The sequence below is a fragment of the Mastigoproctus giganteus genome, chromosome 10 (assembly GCF_048544385.1).
Source record: "Mastigoproctus giganteus isolate SK-2022 chromosome 10, ASM4854438v1, whole genome shotgun sequence".
Classification (NCBI taxonomy): domain Eukaryota; kingdom Metazoa; phylum Arthropoda; class Arachnida; order Uropygi; family Thelyphonidae; genus Mastigoproctus; species Mastigoproctus giganteus.
The window spans coordinates 33,380,391-33,396,877 of NC_143584.1; the positions used below are offsets into that span (position 1 = coordinate 33,380,391).

General features: G+C 39.7%; 1 protein-coding gene across 1 annotated transcript in view; it reads right to left on the minus strand.

The window, feature by feature from the left end:
• The window catches only part of LOC150078959 (uncharacterized), a 125,474-nt gene that overhangs the window by 41,884 nt on the left and 67,103 nt on the right, over positions 1-16,487 (minus strand). Inside the window, exons 5-8 of the mRNA XM_090382902.1 lie at positions 15,389-15,657; positions 10,579-10,833; positions 5,919-6,200; positions 3,565-3,822 (exon numbers count right to left, since the gene is read on the minus strand). Of these exons, the coding sequence (XP_090239028.1) occupies positions 3,565-3,822; positions 5,919-6,200; positions 10,579-10,833; positions 15,389-15,657 (1,064 nt within the window). The remainder of the gene's footprint in view (positions 1-3,564; positions 3,823-5,918; positions 6,201-10,578; positions 10,834-15,388; positions 15,658-16,487) is intronic.

Sequence of the window (16,487 nt, forward strand, 5' to 3'; positions counted from 1 at the left end):
GAAAGCGCCACACAAGTGTGGCGGACATAGATACAAATTGTTTACTCACGACCAAACCCTAAGAGTTCCGCCTCGCCAGGTAATAAATATAAGATACAATCGCCTTGCCAGCGCACACCACGCCACCTACACACAAATAAGATTTCCCTTTCGTCTCCGGTCCTTGAACTTCCTCGGATAACTGGGTGCCAATCCGTCATAAGAACGTTGTCGTAACCTTTTGTAACTTTTGGACAGGTCGGTGAGGAATGAGTATGCTGGAGACTCCGCTCAATGCCGACGGTGGGCGATGACCTTTCCCCACTCTTTTAAAAGCTGCGGCAGGCTTTTCAGAGGATGCATTCAGATGGTGTCTTCTTGTCTCCTGTGTCTGAAATCAAGTCTACGGTTGCCATAGAGATAAGGGGATGTACGAAATCTTCTCGGCTGCTCGTAGGCGTACGTACGTCGGTATCGATCCGAACCCGAGTTAATGAAACGTGTGACACTGTCACTCTGCATTTGTGGCATCGTTTGATGTCCCCTTTTTTATAATCCCACTTTAAATTCCTATTAGAAGCATTTATTTAGGGGAGGGAGGGAGGGAATAGGGAAGAACAGTTTAAAGAAAAGGTTTAAGGGAGGTCAACTATAATAAAGAAAAAATTTAAAATAATATTTATATTTAGAAGGAATATTATATTAATTTCTATACATATATTGATTTGGATGGTTTATAAGTAAACAAAATGTTTATTAAAACACACATGAGTATCCCCAAAGATATATGGATACGAATCTTTCTTCTTATTATCCATCAGGTAGAACAGGATGTACAGCAGATCTTTCCAACGCCTTCTGGATTGGTTTGGCGTTATATTTAATGGCGCATGGGCAACTGAGGTCATCTTGCGCTAGTTAAAAATAAATAGGTGATTTATTTTTAAAGGCTACTTAATGGTTATTTGGAAAAGTCCATATGTCCACAGTTTGGAAAGGTTGTTTATTTAAGTCCATTCACATATAGGCTTTACAAATGCAAGCGGTCCCAAAGAGGATCCTAGAAGAACAGGATCCTCTTGGATAAGATCATGTATGCGGTCCTAAAGAGGACCCTAGAAGAATGGTAGTTGAAAAGGGTCTTGAGTTTCGAATCCTTTTTGGCAGAATTATAAGGCATTTTTCAATGAGGCCGAGTTAGACGATCTCAGTATGCCCTGAGATCAAACAAAAGCTGGTACCGTCTGTTCAAAGATGGAAGAACATTATCCGTTATTAGAGAGAACCAATATCAGTGTAAGGTGTTTTAAAACATATCACACACACCAAAACGCCTTACAAGGTCTACCTGCCACCTTTTGGCAGGGTTATTTATTTTTAAAGATTATTTAATGGTTATTTGGATAGGTCCACCTGTGCACATTTTGGAAAGGTTATTTAATTGAGTCCATTCACATACAGGCTTCATAAATGTAAGGGTCTCAAAGAGAACCCTAGAAGAATACCTGTTAAAAAGGGTCTTGAGTTTTGAATCCCTTCTGGAAGAAATTTAAGGCATTTTTCATTGAGGACGAGTTAGACAATCTTCAGTATGACTTGAGATATAACAAAAGCTGGTTCGTTTGTTCAAAGCCTGGGGAACATTATCTAGTATTAGAGAGAGATAGAACCAATGACAGTTTAAGGAGTTTTAACACATATGAGATACATCAAAACACCTTACAAGATCCACTTGCCACCTTTTGGTATTTTCAAAAGTTATTTAATGATTATTTGGAAAGGTCCACCTGCCCACATTTTGGAAATGTTATTTAATTAAGTCCATTCACATAAAAGCTTCATAAATGTAAACGGTCCCAAAAAAGAATCCTATAAGAATACCTGGATGAAAAACCGGATAACTAACCATCTCAAGCATTGGGATCTTTTTAATTAATTATTCCTGGTTTTTCATCCAGCACATGAACATGAACCTGGGTTCATTCTGAATACTTTCCCAAATATTTGTTTCGTTCCTTAACAACAACTTCTGCAAACAATCGCCACATATTCTTAACGCTTTCTTTTTTTTCTTACTGGCGGCCAGCAGATAAGAATCGACTTCGTACGGATAATAATTACGCGTCTCGAACACAACCCGCCTGCGTTCATGCGACCTTATAGCGAAGAACAGCTCGTGAAAAGCAAGTTAAGATGCGAATCGCATGTAGATTATCACGATCAAGTAAAGGGTTGCTACCGCGGGGAATGCCCGTCGCTATTGTACGCGCCGTTCCTTAAAAAAATAGCGGCTGTCAGAGAATGAGAAGGATCACCCTACCCCCATCTGCAATTAAACGGAGTAAATCACAGCCTACGAGTAGGTTGTTTGCATATAAATTACGACTCTTTAACTTTTGATTGGAAAACATGGCCGAGCGTAATTACATATTGTAATTAAATATCAAATTTCCAACGTCCCATCAAATTCCTTATTTTTACAGTCGGGCCAGTGAACAGGGGTGTTGTACATCGCAGCCGGCACTTTGATGTTCCTTTAACATGCAAACTGTAATTTATATGCAAATAATATACCATTGTTTCTCTTCAACTACCTTTCTATAGCCCGTGCGGCAAATCGAACCCCCCCCCCCGAGGGGAATTACAACTACATTAATAAGTGATATATTACGAGTATAATGACCCCCAAATACTACAGACGATACTTAGTATCCTCTGCGCAGTCTGATGTACGCATTGTGTACAACGACGAACTGAAATTCATTTATTATTTGCTAAAGAGTTACAATTAATATTACTCATTGTAATTACTATTTTAATTAGTAGCAAGACCCCGTGACATCAAGGGATTAGCCGCAACGCGTCAGTGAACCAACCAACCTTGGTACCCACCAGATAGTTCCAAGTTGCTGTAATTGGCACGTTGAAATATTGTTTAAATTTCGTTAATAAATCCATCATTTTTTTCCAACCGTGTGACTGAAAGTTGCCACGAGCAGTTTCTCACCTGGGGAGGTCCAGCTTTTCGAATGCCCTCTAGTGGTGGGTTTGACCGAACACCCCCAGTGTCAAAAAGAGATTTTAGAGTAGGAAGTCCCATTCAACAGTTTGAAAAATAAGTCACTCCCAAGATGTGTATCTCTGAGTGATGAGAGGTTAAGTGCTTGCGGCCTGTCAGAAGAAGGGAGGGACTGACGACCCCTTGTGGAGCGAGTAGCCCTCCCTTGGACCGACCTCAAGTGGGGAGACAACCCTAACTGCAGTACTTAGGGTGAAAGGATATTAATGCGTATTTTAATCTGAGAGTCAAGTTCTGTGCAAGTGTTTATCCTATTTAAAATTCCTACATGCCAATTAATTCAAGAATCGATACTACGTATCTATCTAGATTCCCCTGAAGAAAATGTGGATAAAAACAATCGAAACGTTAATTGATTTCTTGTTATAAATCTGAAAATAATGCACTGAAGAAAGTCGAGTGCTTTTTGATTATCGCATTTCAAAAGGATTACGGTGGAGCGCAACACCCAACTCCCCCCCTCCCCAAAAGAAAGAAAAAAAAAACTTATTAATCGTTTCACTCACCATGGAAACAGGTGGAAATCTCCAGAAAATCACTCGTATCAGACCTCACCAACGTGTCCCGGGGTGCCGATTTCCTGGTGTGATGGCTCATGCCGCATGCTTTTGTGGCAGGGTCATAGGTCACGGCACGGCAGACGAAGTCCTCATTTGTAAAGCACTGCTCCCGGCAGCTGTCCAGAGAATCTGCAATGGCTGTTTTCTCGGCGAGTATCATCCGGGTTTTCTTGATCACCTTGGTGTTGCAGAAGCCTCGCGCTTCTATAAGGAAGAGAAGAAAAGAAACACATTGTTTTATGGTGCTGCAGGCATCAAAGCTTCTGGCGCTGCCATCTCTCAAAAGAGAGACAAAAATAAAACGGAAGGAGCGCGCCGAAAATAAAAGGGAGCGTTTCCGCGGATAATTAAAAGAAATGCTTATTTTCTGCGCACTGATTGCAATTATAATTTCGATCACAAAAACAAAACATCGTTAAAAAGAGACATCGCACAAAAAAAGTGTAATAATTCTCTTTGAAAAATCAGGAAGCCATCTTAAAAGATCGAAATTGAGTGAAGTGGTGAAGGAGGGTGTCAAACACTTCGAAGATCAATGTATAAGGTAGAAATATATTTACGTAAGGGAACTTCACACATTACGAACGCTCTGTTGTGGCTCTGATAACAATAGAACCGTGACTCGAATAGGAATTCGGAACTTTTCGCTTTATTTTCAGTTGAGGAAACGACTTTGGACCATCATTTTCGTGTGATGGTATCATTTGTGCTTCTTGCACGTAGCCATCCGTCCATTTGGCCGAATTATATCGTCTGCGGCTGAGGAACGTGAGTTTAAATCCTCTTAGTAGCTTCATTTGGACGAGAAACAAGAAACAGATAGACACAGGCGAAAAAAAGAAAGAAAGAACAAGCGAGACACCTACTAAGTAAGGGAAGGAACAAGCGTACATGTGTCAGAGCACCCATAACCACCCACGCTTGCTACTTACGACAAATTCTATTGTTAACGATGGTGTGAAGAGAAACAGTTTTTTTTCTCTGATGAAGGTTGTTATTGCGCGTGAACGACACGTTGCGTGTCTTTTAAAATATTAAATATTTGAAAAATCCTAATGCGTATTTATGTCGATTTATATGAAAGAGAGATACGCACGACACGAGAACAGAAGAGACCCTGGGATTAGACAAGAGACGTCCTTATTATTAAATGGAAAATAGCGCGTAAGAGAAAGAAGAGAGAAAAAACATCTTGTAGGGTTCTGATTTCGAAATCGGAATATTGCGCTGCCTCAGTACGGCCGAATCTGCTCCCTGATTGGTCCAAAGGATCGCGTGCAATCTGTTTTGAATAACCAATTTATTGTATAAGGAGATAGAGACTCCATATGAAAATATCGAGAGTGTAATAACAATCTCTCTCTCTCTCTCTCTCTCTCTCTCTCTCTCTCTCTCTCTCTCTCTCTCTCTACCTTAATAATCATTGCTGGCAACCAGGCAGGAGCAGCAGATTTAGTTGACTAAAATGAAAGCAACCAGCGCGCCGGATTAGATTAGTTTTCCTTTCGGTTGCTACCTATAGAAATTACAAAGCTAATGGCTTCTTATTTGGCTATCGGTATCTAGGCAGGATGGAGGAGGAGGAGGAGGAGGAGGATAAGAATAGGGATACTGCACAAATGAAGTATTTTGGGAATTATCCGTGCAGACTGTCTGATCCGTGGACTTCATTTCAAGACACGCATAAATTCTTTTTTAGGAATGAGCGAGAATACGAAAGGCAGAGGTCTCTTTTCAAACGTTATACGCGAATAAGTGGCCGTTAATGAAAATCGTCCAGCCTGGTAAGCCACGTGCATCCATTAACACCTCCGGGGTCAGAGCGACGATGCACTGTAGAAATATACAGCTTAACTTAGCAGATTAACTTTCAGGTAGAGCGCTTGCCATTAGATAAAGCATCACTCATGCTGTGAGGCTTTTATTCTGTTTTTTAACAATCTCAGGCGAAGCGAGGTCGCATGGTTTTCTGTAATTGGTTTTATTGGATTTTTGTGAGTTTTTCATCCCGAAAATAAGACAACGTACGCGCAAATTTCGGATATACTGATGCCTTATGGCCTTAACTGCCTCAGCGCAAATTCAAAACGACCATCTGCCTTCGAAATGTCAAAAAAATTAGCTCTTGATGTTTCTGATTGAGTGGCCGATGACGATCGACCGGCAGATCGCGAAGCAGTTTCTAATTGTGCGATTCATGGATGATCTACAACTGATGAGTTACTCAGACTAAGCTGTACTAAGAGTTATAGAATAAATATGAATCTCAGCGCCCATCCTGGAATCGAAGAGGAACTTACCTGTGATGCAGTTGTTCTCAAAATAGTCCACCGTAGAGCGCGAGTTCTCGAGGGTAACTCCTTTTTCTGTGGAGGAGAAGCGACAGTAAGGACTCAGTCGACATTCCTTTAATTGGTAGTTGAACTCTGCAGACCGACACAGAAAATCCTGATTGTCTAAACAGGCGACTTCGCACTCTTCCCGAGTATTGGCCTCTACGGTCACCTTCTCGTGATCAATCCCTACCAGACGCTTATGACGCACCCATTCAAATATCCACTCTCGGTCACAAGCGTTGGATGCTGCAAAAAGGAAATAAAAAAGCAGAATACATAAACAAAACAGTTTATTCAATGAAGACTGCTCAATAAACCAATCAATAATCTCTCTAGAAAGTGTTAATTATAGCGGGAACCGATCCCGATTCAATTTAGCAGACTCGCGCTGATGCCCGCGCTTATTCGAACAACAATAAGAACGCTAAATAGTGGCACGTTCTTCTTAACAATGGACCTCAATCTTGTAACAACCGACTACGCTTCTGTCGTCTGAAACTCTTTTAAACTGTAAGCACGCGTTTTCAACAATGGGCACGTGCTTCTAAAACTCGATCCATTCTGTTTAACAATGAACACGTTTTTGCTCGTGCAAAGGACATGTGATTGTCATTAGAAAGACCCGAAAATGAGATGCGCCTTCCTAACAGCGAAAGAAGAAAAAAAATTAAAACTAACTACCCGGAAAGAGAAAAGACAAATAGAATTTCTTTTCGCACATTCCGCTGGCATTCCTTTGAAAGCCCAGACAATATTTCCAACGTCTTAATGAATTTATCAGACGCGAGATTAACTTCCAGTCGAATGTTTTATTAAATTAGCCTCTAAAGTTTTTACGCACTGTTTATCGATAACACTGGTTAATTAAATTCTTTTCTGAAGTTATCATTAGGCTGTGGAAAAAAAGCTTCTTATTGGAACTTTTTAAGGATATTTGGACAAAAGAATCTGTCTGGATATTGTCTTAATCTTTCATTTTCGGAAAGCAGAGGAAAAAATGTTAATTTATAAGCAGTTTCCTGTTCGTGTAGCATCTAATTTTGGGAAATATTTCTAGGCACTTTGTGGAAAAGATCTTTTATTTGTTCCTGTAAAATAATAAAGAATACATCTTACAAGAGCGTTAAAGAAACATTTTTCTTCTTTTGAAATCTCTAAATGTTAATTTTTTTTTTTTTTTTTCCCTAGCTAAAATATTTCTGGTGAATCTGAAAAGGTTGAAGATTACTTCCCGATACGTTCTGCTTACCAAATAAGCGCGATTTGGTTACACAAAAACGTAATTTTCATCCTTATATTCGTTGGATTTCACCAAGAAGAATATTATAATCGAAGAAAGAAACATGGCGCGTCTTACTACATGGATTTAAACTATCTTTCTCTTTTCATTCGATCTTTTTTTCTTCGAAACTAAGTACCTTACACACTTACGTCAACGGGGAATTTTTAAATGGATTTCTTTATAAGTTTAATATTCTGCAGAGAGTCGGGTGAAGGGGAGGCAGATATAGAGAGCATGCGCGGTGCTGTATTTATTTCAAAAACCACTTTGCACTTAAATTAATAAGTCCCGATACTTTTACCCAGGAGAGGAAGCGCAAAAACAACGAAGATGTGTTTCTGGATATCCCAGAAGCATTTTATGGTCCCTCGTGAATGGAGAACTTCCAGCGGCGAGAAGGTATTTTCTAACCAGTAAAATGGGAATGTTTGATAAGAAGTTTGAATGAAGTTTTTGAAGAATAAGAAAACTTGCCATAATCTCAGCCCAACAATGGCCAGAAGTTGATAAATGGCTGAACACGGAGTTTACAATTTGGAAAAATACGAAGAGTTAGCTTTTTATTCTTTAGATTTATTTCTAGATTGGCTTCTTTCGATTTATCTCTTTCCAAAATACGTATAAAGTGGGATACGAAAATAAAACATTTCTAAAATAGGCGAAGGGCTTAAAAAGTATTACCTAAGTAGTTCTTAAGAAGCATTATTTTAAAAGTATATACATTTTTCAAAGTACCATAAAGTATCGTACTGCAAGTACCAGTTCGAAATTTTTAGAATTCAATAGCAACAGTTTCTACGTACGGTTATCTCGATGTCATTCGTTAGTGTACATGAAATGATTAATGTGTTTTAGTGCGCATGAAATGGCTAGTGTACATGAAATTCGTTTTATACGCCAAATGTCGCTTCGCAGTTTAGATGAATCTGTACACTATAAAATACAGAGAATTTGTGTGCAGTAGAAATCATGCGTACAATCTTTGTGTAGTCTAGAAATCATGCGTACAATCTTTGTGTACACTGAAATCATGTGTATAATCTGTGTGTACACTATAAATAACGCACAGAATCTTGTGTACACTATAATTCATGCATATAATCTTGTGTGCACTATAATTCATGCATATAATCTTTGTTTATACTAGAACTCACGCACAGAATCTTTGTGTACACTATAAATCATGCACAGAATCTTTGTGTACACTTTAATCTTTGCATATAATCATGCATATAATCTTTGTTTATACTAGAACTCACGCACAGAATCTTTGTGTATACTTTAATCATGCGTAGAATCTTATGTACACTATAAGTCATGCATATAATCTTTGTTTATACTAGAAATCATGCACAGAATCTTTGTGTACACTATAAATCATGCATATAATCTTTGTATACACTTAAATTATGTGTATGATCTGTGTGTACACTATAAATAACGCACAGAATCTTGTGTACACTATAAGTCATGCATATAATCATTGTTTATACTGGAAATCACGCACAGAATCTTTGTGTACACTATAAATCATGCATAGAATCTTGTGTACACTATAAGTCATGCATATAATCTTTGTTTATACTAGAAATCATGCACTGAATCTTTGTGTACACTATAAATCATGCATATAATCTTTGTGTACACTATAAATCGTGCACAGGATCTTTGTGTACACTATATATCATTTTAATGTACTGTTCACCAGAAATTATTTTTTCCTACAGGGTGGCTATGAAGCAATTTACCACTTTTGAAAATTAAAAGGTTTTTACATTGTTATTAGTTACATTGTTATTTATATAGAAAAAAATTTAAAAAAAAAAAAAAAATTGTTTGAAATTTTAGCGCCGGCAAGTGCAAAGTAATTAATTTGGTACATGTTTCTGTAATTTCCGTTGACGATCAATTCTCGCGTGTCTACAATTGTTTACTAGTCAAAAATCAAGACGGAGCGTTACATTCTTCACAGATGCATTCAGAATGTCCAATGGAATGTTCTCCACCTCCCGAAGGATTGTGCCTTTCAAATCTGAAAGTGGTTAAGTGTTAAAGTCGTTAAGTCTCTGTAAACACGTGTTTGTGATTTCCCAACAATCAAATGTTTGTTGGAGTTAGTCGGAGGATCTGGTAGGCCAAGGATGCAGAAAATGGCGACTGATAAGGCGCGCTGCCATGAAGTTTCTCGTATGAGTTGTTTGATATTATTGCTAATATAGGATGTACCTCCACCCTACACAAAAATCGTTCCCATGTGTTCATTAATATCTGTGATAATTTTGGTCCGCAACAGGATAATTTTGGCAGAATTTTAAATCGATCTTGAGTGGCCACGTTTCTTAAGTTAGAGCTACTACGCCTTCAATCTATTGACTACAACGCAAAGAAAAAATCACCTTGTTTGGAAATTACCTATAGTTTTCGAGTGATTACATGAATCGTAATTTACACTAGAAATCATATCTGTACACTGAGATCATGAAAAAAAATATCTCCGCAGACAATCAATCATTTTCAAATGCATCAGAAATTATTTTACAGCACGTGAAACTAATCAGTGAATATGAATCTTTGTCTTGTACACAGGAAGTCATTTTCTGTACCCTGCAAATCATTTAATATACAACAGGAATGATTTAGTGTACAGGAAAAAATCGGTATACACACGCAACCATTCGTTTTTCTTTTTTTAGTGTACACCAACCGCGTGAATCATTCGACCTTGAACACGCCATAGATTTTTCTCCATTAATTCTGATCAAGAGAAGTTCACTTATTTCAAAATGCAGTTGACAACACTTTAGCCAAACTCAAGAACACAGAAAGAAAAGCATAAACTTTAGAAAGAGAGAAAAGAATTGGCAGCTGTATCGTCTCTCCAGATTTACAGTGTTGTACAATGCAAGAGTTTGTTCTTAATACAACGCATGGAATTTTTTTCTTTCGACAAGCCACATTAGGAACACACAGCCATCAATGGCCACTGAACCATTGCGAATGCATATCGATAGGAATGGGAAAAGCCCGGAAGTTTAAAGGGTAGTCACACATCAAAGATGCTACTTTCACACTTGGACGTGACCTCCATCACGAGAAAGGATGAACAGATCGCTACGATGATCACGAACTCTCTGAATTGCTACTTTTGTTCCTAGCTGCCTTGAAAAAGAAATTCGCTCCCCTGGAAAAGCATTTTTAGAGCCACAAAAATATTTCCAGAATGTCGTGTCGAAAGAAATACTAATCGGAGGATCAAAACAAATCCACCAGCGCAGAAGGGTACTCTTAGTTACAAAACAGTGGCACTCTTTCTGAGACAAAAAAAAAGTGTTTCTGACATACCTGGAAGACATATTTTTTCGAAATAGTTGAAGCTTCCGTTGTCTTCGAGGCTTGGTTCCACTGCGTGTTGAATCCCTTCGGTGTTGAACTGGCACGATCCCTTACGGTAATCGATACTGACCGAACGACATCTGCTCTCCCCCTTGCACAATTCCAGACATTGTTTGGGTGTCGAATCCGAGGTCACCATGTAAGGAGTCACATTCAGGACCACTCCAGTGATCATATCAAAGCGAACATCCGTTGCATCACACGCTGAAAATACATAAAGAATAATTAATTATTTTCTATTCAATAAATGGATACAGTTTTAATTTTTACTCTTCGGCATGATACAGAAAAATTAACGCCTGCTCTAAGTTCTTTTTGACCTTCAGCAATGTCTTATATCTGTCCCTTTACGGATTGATTATAACTACTGTGCGTGGGTTGCACAAGGGTTATAATCGCCTTCTGCCCCACCCACCGGGTGGAAAAAGGACCGGATTCGAATCCCATCAGGGACGTGAGGAATCTTTATGGGCTTTCTTCCACTTCCTGGTTGAGTTAATCGGGCTCAGGCATGGACAGCAAGGATTTTTTTCCTGGAACATCGGTGTTTCATCCCGAAAACCAGGCAAATCGACTAAAGGTTTGTTTGTTTGTTTGTTTTTGGTTTTTTATTGGCGCATTGGCAGCTGTGGCCATAATGCGCCAAGACTATGCAATATTTAAAAGTTTAAATTCTCGGTGACCTAATTAGTTAGGTCACCATGTCCAGATAAATAATAACAAATATATAAAAATTAAATCAATAAAGAGATAACAATAACAAATTTTAAATACAATTAAAAACTTTTATTGATTTAAAATAGCTAAAAACAGCAGACACGTTGTCATTGTCGGATAAAATCTGACTGAGTGTATAAGGCTCAGTCAGATGACTAAAAGCGGTAAAACGGGTGCTGCTAAAATCTGGACAGTCAATTAAAAGGTGTCTAATCGTTAGGATTGTGCCACAGGACACACACATAGGAGGGTCATCAGCCCTCAGCAAAAACGAATGAGTTAAATGACTGTGTCCTATGCGGGTCCGGGCAAGAACAACTTCCTCCTTACGATTCCTGCGCAGACTAGACTGCCACGGTTCAATTACAGGTTTTATATGATATAACTTATTCGCAGTCTGTCTATTCCACGAATCCTGCCATTGGGAATGTATCTTTTGATGTATTATTTGCCTGTAGTCTGTATAGGGGACTAACAGGCAGTGGTCATTATTGGGAATTGCTGATTTGGCTGCGGCGTCAGCCAAATCATTTCCCCTAATCCCAATGTGGCTAGGAATCCAGCAGAAGCGGATATCATATTCACGTTCATGGAGAACGTGAATCTTCTGCTGAATGCTAGACAGAACTGGATGAGAATTATATCTCACAGATATTAAAGCCTGTAACACGCTGAGAGCGTCGGTATACAAAATGAACCGTTGGTATTGGCATTCACTAATGTGATCCAAGGCTAACTCTATAGCGTGCAGCTCTGCAGTAAATATGCTGCATTCAGAGGGAATCTGCTCCGATGTAGTGCTGTCTGTAAAGACAGCAGCAGATCCCACATATGATTCTGACTTCGACCCGTCTGTGTAGACTGGCGCGAAGTCAGAATGTTCAGCTCGGTGTGCTGAAAAAAGCTGCAGGTAGACAGACGATGGAGTGTCCGACTTTCCCCAATTTCGAAGGGACAAGTCACATGCCGGGACATGAGCATGCCAGGGTGGAAGGGGTTGCTTTGGTGTTTGGGCAACCCTGTCTACCTTTATATTAAGTTCTTTGAGTAGCTCTTGGACACGAATACCAAAAGGACGATTGGCAGTCTTACGGGTGTTGTACAAATTTTCCCATCGTGGCTCAAAAACGGTTAGCCACGTAGGGTGGTCTGGCAGGGATTTCAGTTTTAGAGCGTAGTTTAGAGACAACTGCTTACGTCGAAGCAATAATGGCGGTTCGTTTGCTTCGACGTATAAGCTCTGGACAGGAGATGTGCGATATGCTCCAATAGCGGTACGGAGAGCCAGATGATGGACAGGATCGAGCCAACGAAGTACACTGTCTCTGGCCGAATTGTATACCAGGGACCCGTAATCCAGTCTGGATCGTACAAGTGCACGATAGATGCGTAGTAGGGTGCATCGATCCGCACCCCAAGATGTTGAGGAAAGAGAGCGCAGAATATTTAGCCCTCTTGTGCACTTTGTGCGGAGTTGACGGATGTGATCCAGAAAGGTCAGCTTTTTATCGAATACGAGTCCCAAGAATTTTGTGTCCGCTGCTATTGGAATTACATTTTGTCCGAGCTTTAATTCAGGCTCAGGATGAAGATTACGCTTACGACAAAAGTGTACGCAAACGGTCTTCTCCGGCGAGAACCTGAAGCCATTAGCAAGAGCCCAGGAGTTGAGGCGATCAATAGCTTTCTGCAGTTGTCTTTCAATAACCCTCATGTTGCATGACTGACAAAATATGCTAAAGTCATCAACATAGAGGGCACAGTTTACAGTTGGAGGAAGTTGTTCTGTGATGGAATTCACTTTGATGGCAAAAAGCGTGACACTTAATACTGATCCTTGTGGTACTCCCTCCTCTTGGCTGAAGGAACGAGAGAGTGAGGATCCCACACGAACTTGGAAAGATCGATTGGCTAAAAAGTTTTTAATAAAAATGGGGAGTTGCCCCCTAAGGCCAAGGCTATGCAGATCTTTTAAGATGCCAAATCTCCAAGTTGTGTCATACGCTTTCTCCATGTCAAAGAACACCGACACCAAGTGTTCACGTTTTAGGAAAGCATCCCGGATGGATGCTTCCAATCTAATAAGATGGTCCAAAGTGGACCGGTTCCTTCGGAAGCCGCACTGTATGTTGGAGAGAAGGTCATTTGATTCTAAGTACCATATTAAACGAGAATTAACCATTCTCTCCAGGATTTTGCACAGACAGCTAGTCAGAGCAATAGGACGATAGTTGGTGGTGACTTTTGGATCCTTTCCTGGCTTAGGGAAGGCAAGAACGATTGCCTTTCTCCAGGAATCCGGAAACTGCCCTTCAGTAAAGATTCTGTTATACAGAAGGAGCAGACAATCCATAGATTTTGGTGAAAGATGTTTAATCATGTCATAATGGATGCCATCTGGTCCAACAGCACTTGCTTTGGAAAGAGCGAGGGCTCTTTTCAGTTCCTGAATAGTAAAATCCCCGTTGTAGGGATAGAGGCCCTTGGACTTAAAATTAAGTGCTTCTCTTTCCAGTTTATGTTTCAGGACCAGGAACTCTGGGGAGTACGAGGATGTTGCGGAGATGTTAGAGAATGTTTCCCCAAGAGCATTGGCTATTGCAGTTGGATCTGCAACAGCGCATCCATTATAATCTAAGATTGAAGAAGGGTGGGATGTATATTTTCCCTTCATTTTCCGGATTTTATCCCAGACTACCTTAGAGTTGGTAGACTGGTTAATAGATGATGTAAAACGGATCCACGATTCCTTTTGGCTCTGACGACGGATGTAGCGTGCTTTGGCTCGTGCACGTTTGAAGGCTATAAGGTTGTTCGTGGTAGGATATCGGCGAAATATCCCCCACGCTTTGTTTTGAGCCTTTTTTGCTGCTGTGCATTGTGAATTCCACCAAGGTTTGGGAAATGGTGGAAACCGGGCTGATGTTTTTGGGACAGCATTAGCAGCTGCGTGGACAATGATTTCTGTGATGTACGTTACTGCGTCATTGATAGGCTCCTGACTGACTGTACTGAGGTCAAAATTTGCCTGATGTTGGAAGGCATTCCAGTCAGCCTGATCAAACTTCCACCGTGGTAACCTAAAAGGAAGACACGGTCTCCCACTGTGTAACAAGGTTATCACAGGGAAGTGATCACTTCCGTATGGATTCTCCTCCACTTCCCAGGTGAGTGAAGGGAGTAGAGAAGGGGAGCAGATAGAGAGATCAATGGCAGAAAAAGTACGGGTAGGCATATGGAAGAAGGTGTTTGTTCCAGTATTTAGAAGGGAAAGGTCATTGTCATTGAGCATACGCTCTATGACTCGTCCCCTTCCGTTGACGTTAGCACTACCCCACAGGGTGTTATGTCCGTTAAAATCCCCGAGAAGTAAGAAAGGGGGATCGACTAAAGGATTTACCCAACTTACAAACACAATATACGAATGCCTCATGGTGATTTAAAAATGTTTAAATCTTGTCACACACGATTTAAAAACAACAACCACACCATTCTGAATCTGGACCATATGTTCTCTTCAATGGAACCCATAAATGTTAAACAAATTCGCAGAAAGAAAATTGACGTTTCTTATACGGAGAATGAATGATGATGGCATTGTTCGCAGCAGGAAGGGCTCTGATCAAAAGAAATGTCCTTTTATAAAACCCACAAAACATAAAACAACTCTAAATTCATGACATATTGTATCGTTTTCAGCGTGGATAAAAAGATAATGGGATCAGTCTCACATACAGACTGGCTATCATCCATCAAAGCCTAATCTATAATTACATGCCATGGGGTATTTTAAACAGGAAAAGACTGCTCCTGAAAGGAAAAAAAAATATTAAAAAAAACTTGTATCGGCACCTAGCAATTATTTCTGTTGCGAAGTATTTTTTGCTGAAGATTTTCGTTACCTTTATTTTAAAAATAAAAAGAAAAGTTGACTATCAGCCAAACTTCTGAAAAAAAAGATTGAAATTTTTTTTCTAATCTGATCATTTACTTTATATTTTTTTGAGTTAAAATATCCGAATATTGGTATTCTTTAACTTACCTTTCAGTCCTTGAGCTATTTCATAATAATTAAGACTTTGTGATGGTTGAAGGCTACCTGCATTACGTAGAAGGCCGGCCCTGTTCTCGTGAGCTAATCCACAATATAACCGGTCATAGACTCTTCCGGCTAAGAATGATCTGCAGGGAAAAAGAGTATTTCTAAGGCAAAAATCTCCACATTGACTGACTGGTACTCCATAATACTCCAGCAAACTGTAGGGGTGCTCGACGTTCCCCAGTGGAAGAATCTCCGCTGTATCCGTGGCCCTGATCTCTGTTGAAAAACAAACTGCTCCATCAGCGACTTTCCAAATTAGCATAGATTGGTTGAACTAAGTTCCAAATGAATTAATTCGAATAATACGGCGAGATCTAAAGGATACTCTTCGACAAAAGAACTCAATAAATTTAAGATGGAAATATATTAAAGTTTGTAGTCTTCTCTATCGGCAAACAAACATAATTGAGGGATACCTGTGATCAGCGGATATGCTCTAACGAACATATCCATTAATGAGGCACAAGAGTGTCGCTACAGAACTGAACGCCAAGAATGATGCTGAGATGTTAACACGAGCGCTACCTGTACGTCTTACCCAAAGAGTGTTTCATATTATTGCCTAAGTTTCGCTGGGAATTTTCGCAATCTTCGCTATCTGCTCATGTGAAGAAATTTAAATGCGTATCTAATTTGGCGCATGCATTAATCATAGATAAATGCTGTTCTATTAGAAGACTTTCCCTTCCTGGGTGAGTTTCAGTTCAATTATGATCGAAAATCCCTGAACGAATCTAGAAGGTTAGTAATTATTTTCTGAAATCTTAGAAACATTCGAAGAAACTGTTAAGTCTTTACAACAGTTAAATCTTAGAAACAGTTAACGAGAGTCTATTCTTACATTCTTCTGGACTTTCATAAAAGATAATGTTAAGGTTCTTGAAGTCAACTGCTTATAGACACACATACACTGCTGTTCACTTTAATAGGTACACCTACTTCATAGCGAGTAGGTTTTCTCTTTCACCTTCAGAAGAGATTATATTCGTAGTAGCATGGACTCAACGAAGTGTCGAAAGCGGGCAACGGAAATGCTGGT